Genomic DNA, 24,871 nt, shown 5'->3' on the forward strand with positions numbered 1-24,871 from the left:
TGTGAATTTATTATATATTTTTTTCTAGCAGGAGTAGGATAACAGTATCATTCAAAAAAAAGTTAAATACTCACCAAAGAGGAGGGAAGGCTCTGGATCCTTTAGAACATTCCCATTCCTTTCTGCATCCCCTCACTGCTGGGCTTTAATGTCCATGCTTTGACTTTAACATCAAAGAGACCTTTGGGTTTCCTTAGGCCCTGTTCACACTTGCGTTTTGGCTTGCAAAAGGACCGGATCCGGATCGTATCAGGACCTGATCCGGATCCGGTCCGTTTGCATCAGGCATGCATCCGGATCCGTGGGGTTTAAAAACAAAAAAAATAACAAAATTACCTTGGGGTCTGCAGATGGTGCACCTGGTGCACCTGTAGAATCAGGTCCTCCGCTGTAGGCCTCACCTCCACCTCCCGACATACTGCCAAACAGCTCCAGCACACTCCAGCACGTTTAGTCACTGCTGCTCCACTGCTCCCCATGTGTCCCCATCCGAAATGGCCGCTAGAATCCGCATAGGAAGTGGGGTAGAACGTCAGGTGTTTGCATCCTGTGTGTTCTGTGCTTTCCGTTCCCCATAGGTTTCCACATCCGCATGGTGCAGTCAGGATCCGTTCCAGGTGCGTGGGCCGGATGAGCTGGACCCAAAAAATAGCGCATGTTGGAAAAGCCTCCGGAGTCCGGATCCGATCCGGCTCCGTACTGTACGGAACGTACGTGTGTGAACGTTTGCATAGCCTTTGCATTGCTATGCGGAACGTACGTTCCGTTTGTACAGTATGCGGTCCGGATCCGATCAGGCGGATCCGGACAGGGAACGCTAATGTGAACCGGGCCTAAGAAGACCATGGTAGTACTCGGGTCTCTGAAGACGAGCTGCTCTTTTCTGTGCAAGCACAAGTCTGCACTCAAGAGTGCACAGTGCGGAGCACTTCTAAGAATACCAAAAGACACAGCCAGTGGGAGATCCAAACGGGCCTGGCAATGGAAACAAGGAGGTGCAGAGAGGAACAGGAAGTCTCTAAGGCAATGCTTCCCAACCCCTGTCCTAAAGTACCGCCAACGGTGCATGTTTTGCGGGAAAAAATTAAAAAAAAAAAACGTACAAACATTCACAAGTGAGGTAATTAGTGTCTCAGCTGAGCTGATTAACTACTTCTGTAGATTTCCACAAAACATGCACTGTTGGTGGTACTTGAGGACAGGGTTGGGAAGATCTGCTCTAAGTGATCCAGAACCTTCTGTCCTCTTAGATGATTGTACAACTGTAATTTTGTTTTTTTTTTAAATGGTACAGATGCCTTTTACAAGAAAATAAAAGGGACTTCAGACAGTTGTATAGTAGGACTAGTATTTTAAGTAACTATGTATCTCATTGTTAGTTCAGGTACCCGTTAAGAAAGTGGAAAATAAAGATAGCGGAATTGAGGAGGATCAAAAGAAGATTCCAGTAGGAGGTAAGCTCTATCCCACAAAGTATTACAACTGTTTGAATTAACAGACACAAGTGCAACTGACACACAACTTATACAATTGTGAAAATTGGTAGTTTTCTTAACATGGTTTTCAAGTGGTGAAAAAGAGAAAAAGTTAACAGCATTCACTAAAACTTTAATTTTCTCTGTTATTTGTAAAGTGGCAAAAAAGCCTACTTGCTGTAAAAAAAACAAAAACAAATAACAATATTAAAAAAAAAATGCGAAATAAGCATAGGGTAGTGGCGTAGGGGCTGTGGTCGCAGCAGTTGCCATTGTGACCGGGCCGGGCTCCTGGGGGCCCCTGCTTGTCCTCCCCACATGCTGCGTGAGGGTAGGCAGCGGAAGGCACATGAAGACAGGCTGAATGGGTAGGCAATCGCTATACTTACGTTGCCAGCAGTGGTGTATCTTGAGGGGTGCAGGCATGGCTTGTGCTATGGGCGCCATAGCACCCATGGGCACCATTCCTGCCCCGTCCTGTGTTGTGATCGCTACCTCCCACTCCCAGTATGCTGCCTGTCCGCCAGTGCTCCCAGTGTCCTGCTTGCTGCCTCCATGTCCGCTCTCTTATCACCTGCGGCCAAGAGTGAGAAGAGGATACCCCCCCCCCCCCACAAACATACAGCACTGAAAATGCGGATGTGACGGAAGTGAAGTCACATGCGGAAATGATGTGTGTTGTACTGTGTCCGTGTGGCTACCATGCCCCTTCTTTTCACATACCGCCTTACTTCTTATCACCGCTAATTGAAGCCACTGCCACATTAGATTACACACAGGTGCACTCTATTTAGTCATTAGCACTCATCAGGCAATGTCTATGGGCAACTGACTGCACTCAGACCAAAGGGGGCTGAATAATTACGCACACCCCACTTTGCAGTTATTGATTTGTAAAAATTGTTTGGAATCATGTATGATTTTCGTTCCACTTCTCACGTGTACACCACTTTGTATTGGTCTTTCCCATGGAATTCCAATAAAATTGATTCATGTTTGTGGCAGTAATGTGATAATATGTGGAAAACTTCAAGGGGGCCGAATACTTTTGCAAGCCACTGTATACTGTATATATCCATAACACACATAACACATGATTTCACACACAAATGTGTTTGGGCCAGTGAAAGTCGCACAGTTCACACATTCAATGTGCCACCATATACAGCTCTGAACAAAATTAAGGGACCACTACAAAAATGATCAGCTACTCAGGTGTTATCTTTTATAGGTGCAAAGCATTGGTCTTTAAAGCTTTGTCTTAGTAGTGATTCCTGAACACATCAGACAACGTAGAGACAAAAAGGAAGATTCAGGAGCCCCAATAGTGTAAAATCAATGGTATACAGGTTTTTTAATTGATAGAATTGTATACTCACAAACACAGATTGCCACACCCCTAGTCACACATACCAAAACGATTTCATAAGAAATGTGTTTTATAATTCAAACCACACTGGTCCTTTCCATTGTGGTATATTTTTCCTCATATTAACATTTGAAAACTCAATTTAAAATATGGGAATAAAGTTTAGAGCCAATTACACACATATTTGTAAGTAGAAAAATTCTTTAAGTCAAATAGTGCAAAACCCATATGACCGGCATCTACTTCCCATTTTTCTTTTTCATATTCACTTTATTCTGCATTTGACATTATGATCGCTGCATGCGTTTTTCGTTTTTATAGTTCTGAAGTAGTAGTAGTAGTAGTAGCAGTAGTAGTAGTAGTAGTAGTAGTAGTAGTAGTAGTAGTAGTAGTAGTAGTAGTAGTAGTAGTAGTAGTAGTATTCATAGTAGCAGTAGTAGCAGCAGCAGCAGCAGCAGCAGCAGCAGATTTACCTTTTAAGTATTTCTGAGTTAATGATGTGTATGTTGCCCATCAATGTAAGCAGCTGCAAAAATGTCTTTGCTCAATTCTCAAAAAGTGCCTCATTATTTATTATTTTGGATCTGTTTTACATGCAACAGTACCATTACCCCAGGTGCAGTTTGTACCCGAAAAAGAGATACTAATTGATGAGCGATTTAAACTTGGAGCCGGAAGCTTTGGGACTGTGTACAAAGGCTCTTACCAAGGCACACCTGCTGCAGTTAAGAAAATTGTATGTTCTAATGAAGACTTTAATGATATATTCCTTGAAATACAAGTCAGCATGTAAGTTTTTTTCCCATTCTTTTTGTATGTAATTTGTACTGCATAAATGCCATTCACACAATGTAAGAGGACTAAACGCAAAGCAGGGAGATCCTTTCTACCCTACAAGCACCAACATTGAACTTTATGATCTTCCAACATGACAGTGTTCCAAAGAATGATAGTTTGACACTACAGAAGGATGAGGTCAAGCTGACCCTTCCATGTCTACAGAAGAAAAAGTAAAGTCACTGTAGTGGCCATCATGATCTACTGACCACAATACCATTGGACCTCTTCAGGAATATCTCAATTATTCAGTTTGCACTCGCTATTTATAGCCACAATTTGCATAGCGGGTGGCCTCGGCACCCACTATTTATTGGGCCTCTCTGGTGCCCAAATTTCTATCTGTAAACAATATTTGTATGGGCACCTACTTTTACATTGGTATTTTTCATTTTTTTTGTGGCAGATTTGAGGTGGGGGGTTTTGTTTAGTCATCAGGAAGGGGAAGATGGTTAAGGTTAGGCATCAGTAAGGGTTTTTTTAAGGTTAGGCACCAGGGTGTGTGGGTTAGGGTTAGGCATCAGCGGGGAGGGTGGTTAGGGTTAGGCACCAGGGTGTGTGGGTTAGGATTAGGCATCAGTGGGGAGGGTGGTTAGGGTTAGGCACCAGGGTGTGTGGGTTAGGGTTAGGCATTAGAGAGGAGGGTAGTTAGGGTTAGGCACCAGGGTGTGTGGGTTAGGGTTAGGCATCAGTGGGGAGGGTGGTTAGGGTTAGGCACCAGGGTGTGTAGGTTAGGGTTAGGCATTAGAGATGAGGGTAGTTAGGGTTAGGCACCAGGGTGTGTGGGTTAGGCATCAGCGGGGAGGGTGGTTAAGGTTAGGCACCAGGGTGTGTGGGTTAAGGTTAGGCATTAGAGAGGAGGGTGGTTAGGGTTAGGCCCCAGGGTGTGTGGGTTAGGCATCAGCGGGGAGGGTGGTTAAGGTTAGGCACCAGGGTGTGTGGGTTAAGGTTAGGCATTAGAGAGGAGGGTGGTTAGGGTTAGGCCCCAGGGTGTGTGGGTTAGGCATCAGCGGGAAGGGTGGTTAGGGGTTGGGCATTGAAGGGGGCAGAGTTCTGTGTGAGAGTAGGGCTAGGTTTAGCTGTAGTAAAATATTGGTGATGCTTACCGGAATTACCACTGTAAAATAGTAGAATATTAGTAAATGTTATTTTTCTGTCGGCAATTTCCTGGTGCCCAAATGTCCCGGTGATTATTGTTTTGCATACGCATATTCTCAATGCTCTGGGCCCAATATCGCTCCAGTTTCAGAATGTGTGCAGCAGATTCAGGAAGTGCTGTGCAATTTACTTTGCTAAAATCTCTGCATTGTATGGAGCTCACCAGAAAAGTATGGCTTTTTTTTATCTGTGACAGTTGAGCTTCACTTTAGTTTTTATTATTATTTACATTTATTTAGATCATTGAATCATACCCACATTGTGAAGCTCATGGCAGCTGCAAGAACAGACACACACATTTTGCTGGCAAATGAGTATATTCATGGTGATAATTTGGAAAGAATTCTTCACAGCCCCAACTCTATTGTACAGGTAAGCCCTAACCAATAAGTAGTTTGCATACAAATTGAAATATGAACAGTGAGCAGTGACATTAATGCACAGAAAGCAGGTGTTGCATAGTTAGTTTGGCTGAAAAAAGACATCGGTCCATCCAGTCCAACCAAAAAAAATAAAATAAAAACACCATCCTGAACCTGCACATATCCCAGTTGATGCAGGGTAAGGTGAAAAACCTTATGCTGAATACACACAGTTCGTTCCCGCATCGAATGCGCCGCTCGATTCCTGACGAATCAATTATTCCTGAACAGAATTTTTCTGATTATTGGTGATCTGCAGTATCACCAATAATACAGATGCTATACCTGATTATGTGTGATCTGCAGAATCACCAATAATACTGGTATAACCAGAAACAGGACAACCAATGTAAGGGTAGGTGTTTGGTGCAACAGTAATGATAGAGATACCCGCTTTCCCAGAGGAGCTGAGATGGGAGATAGGAATATCTCTATATAACACAGGAATACAAACTCCAGCAAGCTGGAGATACAGACAATAGTGAGATAGTTCACCCGAGGAGCGGGTAGAACTATAATCAACAACCGTACTGGTCACCCGAGGGGCAGGTGATTCAGACTAGTGTAGTCATTATCACCTGAGGGGCAGGTAGAAAGGATAGTACTGTAGTGACTATTCACCTGAGGAGCAGCTGATAAAGACTGTACTGCAGCAACTGACCACCTGAGGAGCAGGTGATTCAGACTGTACTGAAGCTACTGATCACCTGAGGAGCAGGTGATTCAGACTGTACTACAGCTACTGATCACCTACTGATCACCAGAATCTGGCTAAGTGTGGATCCCCAGCTCCTGCTGGTTCTAGCACACTTTGGGATCTGACTAGGTCTGAGTGCTAACATGTAGCATTTGCAACAGCAGACGCGGAGCAACTGAATGACCTGTCCTACATATACTGCAAGCGCTCCACAGCCCCGCCCCAGTCACTCAACCAATCCGAAGCATAGCTGGAGTCAACTGATTGCCTGATCAGCTGACTCCCCTTCTAGTTGCATAAAGATCCTGTCGCCTGGCGCGCGCGCGCGTATCCCTTAGTCTATGAGCAATAGAAGGACCAGGCAAAGCACCAGAGTGTAACTGCACGGCGGAATTCGCCGGCTGCGACGCGGAGATAGCCGCCATGCCGCTTGCTGTTGTGGCCGTATCTCCGCTATCCATTACAGTACCCCCCCCCCCCCCTGAGGAGTGGACCCCGGACACTTCCTACCCGGTTTCTCCGGGTGTAACTCATGAAACTCTTTCTTTAACTACTCCACATGCATAGGACACTCCGGCACCCAAGTTCTCTCCTCTAGGCCATACCCCTTCCAATGAACCAGGTACTGTACAGAATTCTGCACCAATCGAGAATCCAAAATTTTCTCAATCTCATACTCAGGTTGGTCGTCAATCATCACAGGGGGGGGGGGGGGAGGGGGGAATCCACATGCAGAGCAGGCTTAACCACTTAAGGACTGCAGTCATAAAACCCCTTAAGGACCAGAGCCTTTTTTTCCATTCGGACCACTGCAGCTTTCACGGTTTATTGCTCAGTCATACAACCTACCACCTAAATGAATTTTACCTCCTTTTCTTGTCACTAATACAGCTTTCTTTCGGTGCTATTTGATTGCTGCTGCGAGTTTTACTTTTTATTATATTCATCAAGAAAGACATGAATTTTGTCAAAAAAATGACTTTTTTAACTTTCTGTGCTGACATTTTTCAAATAAAGTAAAATTTCCTATACATTTGAGCGCGAAAGTTATTCTGCTACATGTCTTTGATAAAAAAAAAAAAAACATTCAGTGTATATTTATTGGATTGGGTAAAAGTTATAGCGTTTACAAACTATGGTGCCAAAAGTGAATTTTCCCATTTTCAAGCATCTCTGACTTTTCTGCGCACCTGTCAGGTTTCATGAGGGGCTAAAATTCCAGGATAGTACAAATCCCCCCCAAATGACCCCATTTTGGAAAGAAGACATCCCAAAGTATTCAGTGAGAGGCATGGTGAGTTCATAGAAGATTTTATTTTTTGTCACAAGTTAGCGGAAAATGACACTTTGTAACAAAAAAAAAAAAGTTTCCATTTCTTCTAACTTGCGACAAAAAAAAATGAAATCTGCCACGGACTCACTATGCTACTCTCTGAATACCTTGAAGTGTCTACTTTCCAAAATGGGGTCATTTGTGGGGTGTGTTCACTGTCCTGGCATTTTGGGGGGTGCCTAATTGTAAGCACTCCTGTAAAGCCTAAAGATGCTCATTGGACTTTGGGCCCCTTAGCGCAGTTAGGCTGCAAAAAAGTGCCACACATGTGGTATTGCCGTACTCAGGAGAAGTAGTATAATGTGTTTTGGGGTGTATTTTTACACATACCCATGCTGGGTGGGAGAAATATCTCCGTAAATGACAATTGTTTTATTTTTTTTACACACAATTGTCAATTTATAGAGATATTTCTCCCACTCACCATGGGTATGTGGAAAAATACACCCCAAAACACATTATACTACTTCTCCTGAGTACGGCGATACCACATGTGTGGCACTTTTTCGCACCCTAACTGCGCTAAGGGGCCCAAAGTCCAATGAGTACCTTTAGGATTTCACAGGTCATTTTGAGAAATTTCATTTCAAGACTGCTCCTCACGGTTTAGGGCCCCTAAAATGCCAGGACAGTATAGGAATCCCACAAATTACCCCATTTTAGAAAGAAGACACCCCAAGGTATTCCATTAGGAGGATGGTGAGTTCATAGAAGATTTTTTTTTTTTGTCACAAGTTAGCGGAAATTGATTTTAATTGTTTTTTTTTCACAAAGTGTCATTTTCTGCTAACTTGTGACAAAAATAAAATCTTCTATGAACTCACCATACTCCTAACGGAATACCTTGGGGTGTCTTCTTTCTAAAATGGGGTCATTTGTGGGGTTCCTATACTGCCCTGGCATTTTAGGGGCCCTAAACCGTGAGGAGTAGTCTTGAAACCCAATGTCGCAAAATGACCTGTGAAATCCTAAAGGTACTCATTGGACTTTGGGCCCCTTAGCGCACTTAGGGTGCAAAAAAGTGCCACACATGTGGTACCGCCGTACTCAGGAGAAGTAGTATAATGTGTTTTGGGGTGTATTTTTACACATACAGATGCTAGGTGGGAGAAATATCTCTGTAAATGACAATTATTTGATTTTTTTTTACACACAATTGTCCATTTACAGAGAGATTTCTCCCACCCAGCATGGGTATGTATAAAAATACACCTCAAAACACATTATACTACTTCTTTTGAGTACGGCGATACCACATGTGTGACACTTTTTTGCAACCTAGGTGCGCTAAGGGGCCTAACGTCCTATTCACAGGTCATTTTGAGGCATTTGGATTCTAGACTGCTCCTCACGGTTTAGGGCCCCTAAAATGCCAGGGCAGTATAGGAACCCCACAAGTGACCCCATTTTAGAATGAAGACACCCCAAGGTATTCCGTTAGGGGTATGGTGAGTTCATAGAAGATTTTTTTTTTGTCACAAGTTAGCGGAAAATGACACTTTGTGAAAAAAAAAACAATACATATCAATTTCCGCTAACTTGTGACAAAAAATAAAATCTTCTATGAACTCACCATACTCCTAACGGAATACCTTGGGGTGTATTCTTTCTAGAATGGGGTCATTTGTGGGGTTCCAATACTGCCCTGGCATTTTAGGGGCCCTAAACCGTGAGTAGTCGTCTTGAACCCAAATGTCTCAAAATGACCTGTGAAATCCTAAAGGTACTCATTGGACTTAGCACAGTTAGGCTGCAAAAAAGTGTCACACATGTGGTATCGCCGTACTCAGAAGAAGTAGTATAATGTGTTTTGTGGTGTATTTTTACATATAACCATGCTGGGTGGGAGAAATATCTCTGTAAATGACACATTTTTGATTTTTTTTACACACAATTGTCCATTTACAGAGAGATTTCTCCCACCCAGCATGGGTATGTGTAAAAATACACCACAAAACACATTATACTACTTCTCCTGAGTATGGCGATACTACATGTGTGACACTTTTTTGCAGCCTAGGTGCGCTAAGGGGCCCAACGTCCTATTCACAGGTCATTTTGAGGCATTTGTTTTCTAGACTACTCCCCACGGTTTAGGGCCCCTAAAATTCCAGGGCAGTATAGGAACCCCACAAGTGACCCCATTTTAGAAAGACGACACCCCAAGGTATTCCGTTAGGGGTATGGTGAGTTCATAGAAGATTTTATTTTTTGTCACAAGTTAGTGAAAAATGACACTTTGTGAAAAAAAACAATAAAAATCCAATTTCCGCTAACTTTTGACAAAAATTAAAATCTTCTATGAACTCATCATACACCTAACAGAATACCTTGGGGTGTCTTCTTTCTAAAATGGGGTCACTTGTGGGGTTCCTATACTGCCCTGGCATTTTACGGGCCCAAAACTGTGAGTAGTCTGGAAACCAAATTTCTCAAAATGACTGTTCAGGGGTATAAGCATCTGCAAATTTTGATGACAGGTGGTCTATGAGGGGGCAAATTTTGTGGAAACGGTCATAAGCAGGGTGGCCTCTTAGATGACAGGATGTATTGGGCCTGATCTGATGGATAGGAGTGCTAGGGGGGTGACAGGAGGTGATTGATGGGTGTCTCAGGGGGCGGTTAGAGGGGAAAATAGATGCAATCAATGCACTGGGGAGGTGATCGGAAGGGGGTCTGAGGGGGATCTGAGGGTTTGGCCGAGTGATCAGGAGCCCACACGGGGCAAATTAGGGCCTGATCTGATGGGTAGGTGTGCTAGGGGGTGACAGGAGGTGATTTATGGGTGTCTCAAGGTGTGATTAGAGGGGGGAAATAGATGCAAGCAATGCACTAGCGAGGTGATCAGGGCTGGGGTCTGAGGGCGTTCTGAGGTGTGGGCGGGTTATTGGGTGCCCGCAAGGGGCAGATTAGGGTCTAATCTGATGGGTAACAGTGACAGGTGGTGATAGGGGGTGATTGATGGGTAATTAGTGGGTGTTTAGAGGAGAGAAGAGATGTAAACACTGCACTTGGGAGGTGATCTGATGTCGGATCTGCGGGCGATCTATTGGTGTGGGTGGGTGATCAGATTGCCCGCAAGGGGCAGGTTAGGGGCTGATTGATGGGTGGCAGTGACAGGGGGTGATTGATGGGTGGCAGTGACAGGGGGTGATTGATGGGTGATTGACAGGTGATAAGTGGGTTATTACAGGGAATAACAGATGTAAATATTGCACTGGCGAATTGATAAGGGGGGGGTCTGAGGGCAATCTGAGCGTGTGGGCGGGTGATTGGGTGCCCGCAAGGGGCAGATTAGGGTCTAATCTGATGGGTAACAGTGACAGGTGGTGATAGGGGGTGATTGATGGGTAATTAGTGGGTGTTTAGAGGAGAGAATAGATGTAAACACTGCGCTTGGGAGGTGATCTGATGTCGGATCTGCGGGCGATCTATTGGTGTGGGTGGGTGATCAGATTGCCCGCAAGGGGCAGGTTAGGGGCTGATTGATGGGTGGCAGTGACAGGGGGTGATTGATGGGTGGCAGTGACAGGGGGTGATTGACAGGTGATCAGTGGGTTATTACAGGGAAGAACGGATGTAAATAATGCACTGGCGAATCGATAAGGGGGGGTTTGAGGGCAATCTGAGTGTGTGGGCGGGCGATTGGGTGCCCGCAAGGGTCTAATCTGATGGGTAACAGTGACAGGTGGTGATAGGGGGTGATTGATGGGTGATTGATGGGTAATTAGTGGGTGTTTAGAGGAGAGAATAGATGTAAACGATGGATTTGGGAGGTGATCTGATGTCGGATCTGCGGGCGATCTATTGGTGTGGGTGGGTGATCAGATTGCCCGCAAGGGGCAGGTTAGGGGCTGATTGATGGGTGGCAGTGACAGGGGGTGATTGACAGGTGATCAGTGGGTTATTACAGGGAAGAACGGATGTAAATAATGCACTGGCGAATCGATAAGGGGGGGGCTGAGGGCAATCTGAGTGTGTGGGTGGGCGATTGGGTGCCCGCAAGGGTCTAATCTGATGGGTAACAGTGACAGGTGGTGATAGGGGGTGATTGATGGGTGATTGATGGGTAATTAGTGGGTGTTTAGAGGAGAGAATAGATGTAAACGATGGATTTGGGAGGTGATCTGATGTCGGATCTGCAGGCGATCTATTGGTGTGGGTGGGTGATCAGATTGCCCGCAAGGGGCAGGTTAGGGGCTGATTGATGGGTGGCAGTGACAGGGGGTGATTGATGGGTGGCAGTGACAGGGGGTGATTGACAGGTGATCAGTGGGTTATTACAGGGAAGAACGGATGTAAATAATGCACTGGCGAATCGATAAGGGGGGGTTTGAGGGCAATCTGAGTGTGTGGGTGGGCGATTGGGTGCTCGCAAGGGTCTAATCTGATGGGTAACAGTGACAGGTGGTGATAGGGGGTGATTGATGGGTGATTGATGGGTAATTAGTGGATGTTTAGAGGAGAGAATAGATGTAAACGATGGATTTGGGAGGTGATCTGATGTCGGATCTGCGGGCGATCTATTGGTGTGGGTGGGTGATCAGATTGCCCGCAAGGGGCAGGTTAGGGGCTGATTGATGGGTGGCAGTGACAGGGGGTGATTGACGGGTGATTGACGGGTGATTGACAGGTGATTGACAGGTGATTGACAGTTGATCAGGGGGGATAGATGCATACAGTACACGGGGGGGGAGGGTCTGGGGGGGTCTGGGGAGAATCTGAGGGGTGGGGGGGTGATCAGGAGGGAGCAGGGGGCAGTTTAGGGACTAAAAAAAAAATAGCGTTGACAGATAGTGACAGGGAGTGATTGATGGGTGATTAGGGGGGTGATTGTGTGCAAATGGTGGTCTGGGGGGTGGGCAGGGGGGGTCTGAGGGGTACTGTGGGCGATCAGGGGGCAGGGGGGGGCAGATCAGTGTGTTTGGGTGCAGACTAGGGTGGCTGCAGCCTGCCCTGGTGGTCCCTCGGACACTGGGACCACCAGGGCAGGAGGCAGCCTGTATAATACACTTTGTAAACATTACAAAGCGTATTATACGCTTCCTATCCGGCGATCGTCGGGTTAACAACCCGCCGGCGCTTCCGATTGGCCGGCGGGTTGACGTCGCGGGTGGGCGGAGCCTATTGCCGATGGATGCGCGCGCATCCCAGCGCGCGATCCCCGGCCAGAGAGTGCCCCAGGACCTGACGCCAATCTGCGTTACGTGGTCCTGGGGCTGCCACTTTGCCGCCGCCAATATGAAGTAGGCGGTCGGCAAGTGGTTAAGCAAGGAAACATGGAATGATCTCACACCTCTCATGCTGGCTGGGAGATCAATCACATATGTCACATCATTAATCTTTTTTGGACACAGGGTATGGGCCTATGAATCTGTGTCCCAACTTGGGTGATGGTTGCTTCAACGCTAGATGTCGGAAAACTTCCACTCTTCAGAGCGTCTCTTATCTGCCTGTTTTTTCTGAGTCTGGAAGGCTTTCCCCAGATTTCTCTTAACTAAGACCCAAATCTCCCTCAAAGCCCTTTGCCAATCTTCTAGGGCCGGAAAGGGAGAAGATGCCACTGGCAAAGGAGAAAACTTAGGAGATCTTCCGTAGACCACCTGAAATGGAGAAAAACCTGAAGAAGAACTCTTCAGATTATTATGCGCAAACTCCGCAAATGGCAGGAACTTTACCCAATCTGATTGCGCATCTGCCACATAACATCTAAGAAATTGTTCCAAAGACTGGTTAACCCTTTCGGTCTATCCATTGGTCTGTGGGTGGTAGCCTGATGAAAATGAAAGGTTCATATTGAGCTGATGGCAAAAGGTTCTCCAGAATTTTGACACAAACTGGACTCCCCTATCTGACACTACATTTTCCGGAATGCCATGCAGCCAGAAAATGTGCTGGATGAAGAGATCAGCCAATTCCTGGGCCGAGGGGAGTCCTTTCAGAGGTACGAAATGATCCATTTTACTGAACCTATCAACTACCACCCAGATGACCGTCTTGCCCTCAGAGCTGGGGAGTTCTCCCACAAAGTCCATAGACAAATGAGTCCAGGGTTCGTTTGGCACTGGTAGAGACTGAAGTGTACCCACCGGTGCCTGACGAGATGGCTTACTTCTGGCACACACAGAGCATTACCTTACAAACTCCTTGCAATCAAAGATGGTCACCATACACATCTGGCCAAAAGATCTTGAGTTCGAGCAGCTCCGGGATGCCCTGCATTCTTATGGGTATGAAATAGTTGCAAGAGTTGTAAGCGAAAGGGAAGTGGTACAAAGAGAACCCCCTCGGGCTTCCCTTCTGGGATATCCTGTTGGTAAGGCCCTAACGTAAATGCCCAATCCTCCCAGGTTTCCGTGGCTGCTACCACCAGTTTCTGAGGTAAGATTGTCTCAGGGGTTGCAGGCTGAACTGTCTCAGGCTCAAAGCACCTAGACAATGCATCTGCTTTTACATTCTTACTTCCTGGGGTGTACATTATCATGAATCTGAACCTTGAAAAGAACAGGGACCAGCGGGCCTGTCTTGGACTGAGTCGTTTGGCCCCTTCAATGTACTCCACATTTTTATGATCAGTATAAACTGTAATTGTATGTTCTGCCCCTTCAAGCCAATGACGCCACTTTTCAAAGGCTAACTTAGTGGCCAGAAGCTCCCGAATGCCAATATTGTAGTTCCTCTCAGCTGGAGAGAACCTACGAGAAAAGAAGGCACAGGGATGGAGTTTGCCTTGTAAGCCAAAGCGCTGAGACAGTACAGCCCCAACCCCAATCTCTGATGCATATACCTCAACGATGAAGGGGAAAGTGACATCCACGTGTCTCAGAATTGGAGCAGAACAAAATAGCTTTTTAAGTGCCGCAAAGGAAGACTGTGCCTCGGCCGACCAATGGTAAGTGTCAGCCCCTTTCTTGGTAAGGTTGGTTAGGGGTGACACTACAGAGGAAAACCCTTTGATGAACTTCCTGTAGTAATTGGCGAAGCCAAGAAATCTCTGGAGTGCCTTCAAACCTACAGGTTGCAGCCACTCCAACACAGCAGAGACCTTTTCAGGATCCATGGAAAGGCCTGAAGTGGAAATAACATAGCCCAGAAAAGGGACTTGAGTGACCTCGAAGAGGCACTTCTCCAACTTGGCGTACAATGAGTTCTGCCTTAATTTACGTAACACAAACTTCACATGATTACGATGTTCAGTTAGGTTGGGTGAAAAGATCAGTATATCGTCCAAATACATAGTTACATAGTTATTTTGGTTAAAAAAAGACATACGTCCATCGAGTTCAACCGGTATAAATACACTAGCACAAATTTTCCCAGAACCTCCCTAAAAACGTCATTAATCAATTCTTGGAAGATGGCAGGCGCATTACACAACCCGAAGGGCATGACCAGATACTCGTAGTGCCCGTCGGGCGTGTTGAATGCCGTCTTCCATTCGTCACCGTCCCTAATGCGTACCAGGTTGTATGCCCCTCGAGGGTCCAGTTTAGAGAAAATACTGGCATTGGTCACCTGAGAAAACAGATCGTCTATCAACGGCAGTAGATAGCGATTTTTCACTGTGATCTTATTTAACCCCTGATAGTCAATACAAGGTCTGAGCCCACCGTCCTTCTTTTGCCCAAAAAAGAACCCAGCCCCCGCTGGGGATCTGGAAGGACGGATGAAGCCCTTGGCCAAATTTTCCTTAATGTATTCCTGCATAGCCATCTTCTCGGGCCCAGACAAATTATAGAGATGACCCCTAGGAGGCATACAACCTGATCTTAACTCAATGGGACAATCGAAACTTCGATGAGGTGGGAGTTTGTCTGCTGATTTGGGACAAAACACGTCAGAAAACTCTGCGTACTGCACTGGCACCCCTTTCACCTGAACCTTGGTGACAGCAACTCTCTCCAAACAATGATGATGACAATGGGTTGACCAGCTCTGTAGCTGACCGGAAGCCCAGTCAATCTGAGGGGAGTGTAGTTGCAAACAGGGCACACTGAGGATAATGGTAGAGGTTGCCATTTGCAGGACAAAGAACTGAAGTTTCTCCTTATGTAGCACCCTTATAGTACATAACAACGAGGGAGCCTGGGAAAGAGGCTGTCTACACTGTAACAGAGAATCATCTATTGCTGTGACCAGAATCTGACGATCCAGCGGGAGTAAAGGAATACCCAATTTTTTTCACAAAGTCATAGTCTATAAAATTAGCTGCAGAGCCCGAGTCCACGAATGCCTCTGTGGCCGTGGCCCGACCCTCCCAGGTAATGGAGCAAGGGAGGAGCAAACAGTTATTTTTTAGAGGTAGAAACTACTCGCCTAGGGTATTACCTCTGACTACACCTAGGCGGCAGCGTTTCCCGACTTCTTAGGACAATTCTGGACAATATGACCCTCCTCAGCACAGTATAGATAGAGTCTTTCTGACCTTCTGCAATTCTTTTCCAGTTGCGTTAACCTAGAATGACCAATCTGCATCGGTTTGTCTTGAGGTGACGAGGGTGGAGAAGAGGAGTAGGAAACAGATCTTACAGCGTTTCTCCCACGGGTCTGTCTTTGATAACGAAGGCAGCGATCAACCCGTACCGCCAACGAAATTGCTTCGTCTAGGGATTTAGGTTCAGGGTGCCCTAACATCAAATCAGAAACTGCATCAGATAATCCTGATAGGAAACAGTCTAACAATGCATATGTTCCCCATCTAGCTGATACAGCCCACCTCCAAAACTCTGCGGCATAAACCTCCACCGGATTACGTCCCTGCCTGAGAGTCTTTAGTTTCCTTTCAGCAGTGATAGCAATATCCGGATCATCGTATATATAACGGCCATGGTCTTAAAAAACTCCTGAACTGAAGATAAGGCCTTATGCTCAGCCTGCAGACTATATGACCATGATTGTGAATCTCCTGACAGTAGGGTCTTTACAAATGTTACCCTCTGGTTCTCAGATCCTGACAGACTGGACCTTAACTCTAAGTAAGACAACACACGATTCCTGAAATTCTGAAAGTCAGATCTATGCCCAGAAAACTTTTCAGGTACGGACAAACGAAGTTCCGTGACTGGAGGAGATCGCACTGTATCTATAGTCGTTTGAAGTACCTGAACAACCCCAGACAGTTGTGTAATCTGGATTTGTTGGTTAATGATCACCCCGGAAAGATTGTTTACCACGGTGGTCAGGACTTCAACATGACTACGCAGTGCATCCATAATGTTTGGTCTGCTGTTCTGAAACGATTGGTGTCAGCGAGAACAGAATTTCTCTGATTATGGGTGATCTGCAGTATCACCAATAATACAGATGCTATACCTGATTATATGTGATCTGCAGAATCCCCAATAATACTGGTATAGCCAGAAACAGGACAACCAATGTAAGGGTTGGTGTTTGGTGCAACAGTAATGATAGAGATACCCGCTTTCCCAGAGGAGCTGGGAGATAGGAATATCTCTATATAACACAGGAATACAAACTCCAGCAAGCTGGAGATACAGACAATAGTGAGATAGTTCACCCGAGGAGCGGGTAGAACTATAATTAACAACCGTACTGGTCACCCGAGGGGCGGGTGATTCAGACTGTAGTGTAGTCACTATCACCTGAGGGGCAGGTTAGAAAGGATAGTACTGTAGTGACTATTCACCTGAGGAGCAGCTGATAAAGACTGTACTGCAGCAACTGACCACCCGAGGAGCAGGTGATTCAGACTGTACTGCAGCTACTGATCACCTGTGTGGCAGGTGATTCAGATAGTACTGCAGCCAGTATTCACCTGTGAAGCAGGTGATGCTAGCAGAGGATCCCTCACCAGTGACTAGGCTCACTGGTGAGGACAGGAGAGTCAGACAAGCAGGTTTGGCAACGAGCGGACAGATACGGTACAGAGACAGAAAGCTAGATCAGAGTAGTGTTTCAGGCAGAGTCGGCAACTATATCAGATAGGCAAAGGTACAGGATCAGTAAACAGAAGAGTAGTCAAGCTAGCAGAAGGTCATAACAAATAATACAATTCAATTAGTACTTTAAGCTATCAACAGAATCTGGCTAAGTATGGATCCCCAGCTCCTGCTGGTTCTAGCACACTTTGGGATCTGACTAGGTCTGAGTGCTAACACGTAGCATTTGCAACAGCAGACACGGAGCAACTGAATGACCTGTCCTATATATACTGCAAGCGCTCTACAGCGCCGCCCCAGACACTCAACCAATCCGGAGCATAGCTGGAGTCAGCTGATCGCCTGATTAGCTGACTCCCCTTCTAGTTGCATAAAGGTCCTGTCGCCTGGCACGCGCATGCGTAGCCCTTAGTCTATGAGCAATAGAAGGACCAGGCAAAGCACCAGCGTGTAACTGCGTGGCGGAAACCGCCGGCTGCGACGCGGAGATAGCCGCCATGCCGCTTGCTGTTGTGGCCGTATCTCCGCTATCCATTACAATATGTTGAAAGTCTAGTTTTCCCCAAAAGCCCTTTATGCCTATATCATAGCATCTTATGAAGGCTAAAAGGGACATACCTATATGTAACTTCATTTGATAATATTATTAACCAGAACCTGTTGGTCCATCTTTATTTAGGGCATTTGAATCAGATCTAATCAGCTAACTTTATTAACAACAATTGCAAAACCTTACAAAGGAATAGGAAATTACAATTTACTCGGAAATCAGAAAGACACTTCTCGGATTGTGAAATTCCATTGGAATTGGAAATTAGCATTGCTGACCATCTCTATTAACCACTTGAGGACCAGAGGTTTATTCCCCCCTGGTGACCGGGCCATTTTTTACAATTTAGCACTTCACAAATTTAACAGTTTATTGCTCGGTCATACAACTTAGCACCCAAATTCATTTTACCTCCTTTTCTTCCCTCTAATAGAGCTATCTTTTGGTGGTCTCTGATTGCTGCTGCAATCTTTAGAGTGCACTGCATTATACATGCATAAGCATCAGCCTATGCATGGTATTAGATTGTGAGCCTTTGCTATGGACAGTTTAGTGACAGGGATGGCCTCTGTACAGAGCTGCTCTAGATCACAGCACTGTACTCATATATTTATGTTTTTGTTTCTTTTTTTCTTTATTTCAGCCTGCCAGCTCAGATCGTGGCTGGCAGGCTGATCTCTGTCCCCTGCTTTGTTTATGAGCAAGGAACGCACGTGCGAGCGAGTGCATGTTCCCTGCTAATCCCGCCCACCACACTTTGGCACCAGTGAGCCATGCTCCCACCACCCATCAGCGTTAGGTGGTCGGGAGCTGCATTTGGATTTACACGAAAAGTGTTTAGGCTCATGTCTGAAGTAGTGGAGCTTTAGTTTCCTGTTTGGTCCCAGAATCCAGAATGCAGTGAGTGACCTGGACAAGGTCTCCACTCCCCTATCTATATATATAATCAACAATGCCCCAAAAGGCAAGAAAGGACTGCGCTCCACAGCACTTTTGACAAGATCTGTATAGATAAATATAGCACAAATGTCACCAATGTATATAGGGGATCCGCAGACTTTGCTTGAGTACACACACTCCTCCGTTAGAATCCAGCCAGATAAAAAGTTGCGATCACAATCCTGATCTCAGCATGAGTGTAGGATTTCCCTGCAAAGAATCCAAATATAGTGCAATATCGTTTTCAATGAACCACCCAGTGATTCACTTCACACAACTGTGTAAGAGATAGCCTCCACCACAAAACAGAGGAAACAGGGGGGTATTTTCTTCCCCCTTAGTGAGTCTCACTCACCAGAAGCTTGCTTGTATTTCGGGCATATAAGCCCTCCAACCTGGGCAACAACTGTATAGGACCTTCAGATATAGAAAAATGGGACTCGCATAGCGTAAAAAAACTTTTACATTTATTGCTAAAACCTTGTATAAAATATGCGTACCAGATTGAAGTTTTCACAAGCGTTTATCTATGGTGCCAGCACCGCCGCGGTCGGATCTCCACTGCACGCCACAGTTCCCCGCCTGGATCACTTCCTCCCTTCGTCCCTAGGGCGGAGCTAAGGAGTCACGAGGGACGAAGGGAGGAAGTGATCCAGGCGGGGAACTGTGGCGTGCAGCGGAGATCCGACCGCGGCGGTGCTGGCACCATAGATAAACGCTTGTGAAAACTTCAATCTGGTACGCATATTTTATACAAGGTTTTAGCAATAAATGTAAAAGGTTTTTTACGCTATGCGAGTCCCGTTTTTCTATATCTGAAGGTCCCATACAGTTGTTGCCCAGGTTGGAGGGCTTATATGCTGAAATACAAGCAAGCTTCTGGTGAGTGAGACTCACTAAGGGGGAAGAAAATACCCCCCTGTTTCCTCTGTTTTGTGGTGGAGGCTATCTCTTACACAGTTGTGTGAAGTGAATCACTGGGTGGTTCACTGAAAACGATATTGCACTATATTTGTATTCTTTGCAGGGAAATCCTACACAATCCTACACTTTTTATCTGGCTGGATTCTATCTATATATATAATAGAGTAAGTGCCTCAACCTTCAAGCAAGAAGAAGAAGTAGCGCCCTGCCCCCAGGCCTGGTCCAAGCAAGAAGAAGGGGCTGGTCCAAGCAAGAAGAAAAGTAGTGTCATATCAAACCAAGGGCAAAGAGGGATAATTTGCATATTCAGTAGCAGTGCATTGTGGGTAACCACAAATGTTTACTTATAGCTGAATTATTGCAGATTTGCTTCTGTTTTAAGAAGGAAAATTACACCAGGAGTGTAATTAGTAGGAGGGATTTTTGGTCTCTTTTATCCTCCTATACTTTCTTAGTAGTTTGGGTCACCCTGAGCTGCTTGGTCACTCTGTAGTACTGGTCCAAGCCCTATCTCATACAGCCATATCTATCCCTGCTAAGTACTGATGAGGGCCAAAAGTCTGAAATAGACTGTCACATGTGGGTTTGATATGATTGTGTAAAACTTAAAGAGAGTCTGAAGCGAAAATAAATCTCACTTCAGACTTCATAGTTAGCAGGGGCATGTGTGCCCCTGCTAAAACGCCGCTATCACGTGGCTTAACGAGGGTCCCTCCACCCCCAAATCCCCTCTGTACAGTGGGGGATCGCTTCCTGGTTGGGGCTGGGCTAACCGCCGCAGCGCTGCCCCACGTGAGTCTGTCAGACGCGTATCTCTGCCTCTCCCTGCCCCTCTCAGTCTTCCTTCTGCGACTGGAGGCAGGGCTGCAGCCGTTAGCCTTGCCTCCAGGAAGAGAAAATTTTACGACCAACTTGCGACCTAGTCTTGCAGGGGTGGGTTTGGGGGTGAAGGAACCCCCGTTTAGCCGTGGGATATCGGCGTTTTAGCAGGGGCACACATGCACCTGCTAACTATGAGCTCTGAAGCGAGATTTATTCTCGCTTCAGAGTATGTTTAAAGCTATAGGCTTGCTTGACTTACCAAGGGTGAAAAGGAATAATTTGCATATTTAGCAGCAGTCCATTGTGGGTAATCACAAATGTTCACTTATAGCTGAATTATTGCAGATTTTCTTCAGTTTTAAAAAGGCAAATTACACCAAGCTTTGTTTTTTTAGTAGAAGGTCTTTTTGGACCCTTTTATCCACCCAGGCCCGCCATCAGGGGGGGACATCCGTGACTCCCGTCACGGGCCCGGGCCTGCAGGGGGGCCCCATCTCCGCCGCGGCCCTAGTGGGTGCCGCCCGACCGCCACTCAACCTCCCCTGGCCGCTGCTCCCTCCCTCCATCCCTCTAGCCGCCGCCTCCGCCGCCGCGTCAGACCCCGATCAGGCGGCGACAATAGTGCGAGCGCTAGGACCCAGCGCCCGCACTGATATGCGGAAGTGACGTCACTTCCGCATATAGAGCGGGTGCGTCCAGCGCCCTGTCACACTCACTCACTCCCTAAAGGGGCTCCCTGTCACTCACTCACTAGCTAAAGGGGCTCCCTGTCACTCACTCACTAGCTAAAGGGGCTCCCTGTCACTCACTCACTCCCTAAAGGGCCTCCCTGTCACTCACTCACTCCCTAAAGGGGCTCCCTGTCACTCACTCACTCCCTAAAGGGGCTTCCTGTCACTCACTCACTACCTAAAAGGGCTCCATGTCACTCACTACCTAACCTGGGGGTCCCTGTCAGAATCCAGGTGAGAGGTGTCTACCATAATAAGGGGGCATTCTGCCTATTTATGTGAAATGCTGTCTATTTATGTGCCTCATGACTGCTGAATTTGTCTTGTTGGGGGCCTAATGATTGAATTTTTACTTGTTGGGGGCCTCATGATTTGTTGGGGACCTCATGATTTGTTGGGGCCTCATGATTGCTGAATTTGTCTTGTTGGGGGTCTCACGATTGCTGAATTTGTCTTGTTGGGGGCCTCATGATTGCTGAATTTGTCTTGTTGGGGGCCTCATGATTGCTGAATTTGTCTTGTTGGGGGCCTCATGATTGCTGAATTTGTCTTGTTGGGGGTCACATGATTGCTAACTGCGAGACTATATGAAAAGCTGAATCATTACCATATGAGACAATAGCATTAAACCTACTTTTTTAGCTTTTTTAAACAGAAAATAAAACTGGGAGGTTCTAAAAAAATGATGGAGCACTTCCTCCTTCCGGCTTGAAGGAGGAAGTGCTTGATATCGAGGCTTGCAACGCGTCCATTCGGACACTTGCACCTCATTGAAACGCTGGACGGAGAGCGGCGTTCTGGGTAATTAACCCTGCCGCATCTAGCCGCTCAGCTGTGGCAATTAGAGCTAACTTGAATCACGAGTATCCACTGTGGTTATTCGTGATTAATTTGTGGACAGCAAGCCTCCAACTAGCTCTGCCAACATGTAATGGCTATGCACATTTCTCAGTTTGGGGGGGGGGGGGGGCGGACTGATGATTTGTGAGGGGCCACAAAATTTCCGATGGCGGCCCTGTATCCACCTATACACTCCGAGTGGTTTGGGTCACTCTTAGCTGCTTGGTTACTCTGTTGTACTGGTCCAAGCCCTATCTCATACAGCCATATCAATCCTTGCCATGTACAGATGAAGACCAAAAGTCTGAAACAGGCTGTCACATGTGGGTTTGATATGGCTGTGTAAAATTTAAAGCTGTAGGTTTGCTATACACCAGTGGTTCTGGATGCTTGCTTGGCTTACCAAGGGGGAAAAGGAATAATTTGCATATTTAGTAACAGTGCATTGTGGGTAATCACACGTGTTCACTTATAGCTGAATTATTGCGTATTTCCTTCTGTTTTAGGAAGGCAAATTACAGCAAGCTTTGCTTTTTTTAGTAGGAGGTCTTTTTGGTCCCTTTTATCCCCCTATACATTCCGAGTGGTTGGGGTCACCCTGAGCTGCTTGGTTACTCTGTTGTACTGGTCCAAGCCCTATCTCATACAGCCGTATCAATCCCTGCCATGTACTGAAGAGGACCAAAAGTCTGAAACAGGCTGTCTACATGTGGGTTTGATATGGCTGTGTAAAATTGAAAGCTATAGGCTTGCTATACACCAGTGGTTCTGGATGCTTGCTTGGCTTACCAAGGGGGAAAAGGGGTAATTTGCATATTTAGTAGCAGTGCATTGTGGGTAACCACAAATGTTCACTTATAGCTGAATTATTGCAGTTTTTCTTCTGTTTTAAAAAGGCAAATTACACCAATACAGTGTGTGGCATTGCAGGAAGTGACGACAGTGGAACGCACGATGGAACACGGAAGAGGTGAGTCATCCCTGCCTGCTGCCTCTTACTAATAGTAAGTAAGTACTTTGCTTAAGCAGGAGGGGGCACATGGGGGACCCAGGTCAGGGGGGGTTCCTGCTGAGCTTAAGCTGGAGGTAGAGCACACACGGGGGACTCAGTTGAGGGGTGGTCCAACCCCCCTCCCCGCCGCTGTGCCCAATACCCCCTTCCTGCCCTCTACCCTCTTATGCGGCGTATGCTACGCCACGGGTCGGCTAGTACAGTATAAAAGGAAGCTTTCTCTTAGCTTCTATTCTGCTATAAATTTGCGAGAACAGAGCTCAGGGACCTTTAGCTTTTATGCTTAGGCCAAAAATAGTCAGGGGTTGTGTTTAGGGGATCTTTATTGAGCAGTCCACAATGTGCATACTGTATTCTTTCACTTTTCATGAATTCTATTGAGCAAAACAGCTGAAAAAAAAAATCTTTGTGTACAGTATGTCTTCATATCAGGCTGCGACACAATCTACATAATTATATGTTTCTTTTTATAGATCTCAGAGGAAGACAAATTATATGTTGGCCTAGAGATGTCGCTGGCCATTCAGTATATTCATTCCAAAAATATAATACATAAAGATATCAAGCCGGCTAATATTCTGGTAAGTTTAAAAATGTGTTTTTCTTATAGATTTGTTTTCTTCTATTTCTGATTGTTTTGAAAACAACCCATTTATTGTTTTTCACAGGTTGAAGCCAGGACAAAAAAAACTCGTCTAACAGACTGGGGGATGGCAAATCTTCGAGTAGCGATTTGTACTCAAATGTATCAAATGATTGGACCAAGCGGAGGGACTGTTGCGTACATGGCTCCTGAATGCGTCATGGACAGCCAACCAGCAACCAAAATGTCTGACATGTGGTCAGTTGGAGCTACAATTGCTGAACTTTTCACTAAGCAAAAACCTTGGAACACATATACAGAAATATTTCATGACATGTTCCTGAAACTGCCACCACGGCCATTAGCTTCAATGAATCTTAAACAGCTCCCTATTGTGAAAACCTGTTTGTCTTATGACCCAAAGCAGCGACCAACTGCCTCCGATATGGTTATTGCTATGAAGAATATGGAAGGTGTGGACCTCACAAAACGCTATGGCTACACATGGTGACCAGGTTATCAGCTATTATCTTACATTGCTTAGATTCAGACAAACATGAGCACCATGCAGAGACAGTAAGGTTTCAACTATGTTTATTAGGCAAAGTTTTCAAACAACAGTTATATGGACTTTTTTTTTTAAAGGAAAGATAAGTATCTAAATCACTTTTGTATACTGTGTTTGAAACCAACTTATTGCAACACACTGGGACCTGACTTACTGAAATATCTCCAGAAAGCTCCAAACATCTTCAGAAGGGTTCTCATAAAAAGATCCAGCAGGTCAAGACATTTTTTCCTGTTATTATGGTCTTTTTTATTGTTTCTCAACATTATTATAACCCTAGCTGGTCGCCCGGCGTTGCCCGGGTATGTAATTGGCTAGTGTTAGCTCTGCCCACTTTTTTTTTTTAATCCCAACACACAATTACTCAAGGATGACCTAGTTTGTGAGCTTTGTGGTCTTTGGCATCAATAATTGGCATTGAAATGAAATAAATCAAATTGGCTGTGGCTCCACTCCTTTGAAAATCAATAGGTGAATTTTGATTAGCTTTTGTAGGCTCCACCCACTTTTCTGAATATTAATCCCAGTCACCCAGTGACCAACGGTGCAAAGTTTAAGAACCCTACCATTAACAGTGTAAGAAAAACAAAAGTTTGCTTTCTTAAAACAGAAAGAATTTGCGATAATTCAGGTTGGAGTGAGCTTGAGATGTCTCCCAGTGCATCACTGCTGAATATATGCAAATTCACCATTGTGCCCTTAGAAGCTTAAC

General features: G+C 45.7%; 1 protein-coding gene across 1 annotated transcript in view; it reads left to right on the forward strand.

Moving 5' to 3' along the window:
- LOC137525544 (serine/threonine-protein kinase Nek7-like) overlaps positions 1 to 24,294 on the forward strand; it is a 77,869-nt gene extending 53,575 nt beyond the window's left edge. The window contains exons 8-12 of the mRNA XM_068246674.1: positions 1,380 to 1,454; positions 3,447 to 3,633; positions 5,079 to 5,211; positions 23,482 to 23,589; positions 23,677 to 24,294. Of these exons, the coding sequence (XP_068102775.1) occupies positions 1,380 to 1,454; positions 3,447 to 3,633; positions 5,079 to 5,211; positions 23,482 to 23,589; positions 23,677 to 24,102 (929 nt within the window). The 3' untranslated portion in view covers positions 24,103 to 24,294. The remainder of the gene's footprint in view (positions 1 to 1,379; positions 1,455 to 3,446; positions 3,634 to 5,078; positions 5,212 to 23,481; positions 23,590 to 23,676) is intronic.
- Positions 24,295 to 24,871: the final 577 nt, after the last annotated feature.

The sequence above is a fragment of the Hyperolius riggenbachi genome, chromosome 7, assembly GCF_040937935.1.
Source record: "Hyperolius riggenbachi isolate aHypRig1 chromosome 7, aHypRig1.pri, whole genome shotgun sequence".
Classification (NCBI taxonomy): Eukaryota; Metazoa; Chordata; class Amphibia; order Anura; family Hyperoliidae; genus Hyperolius; species Hyperolius riggenbachi.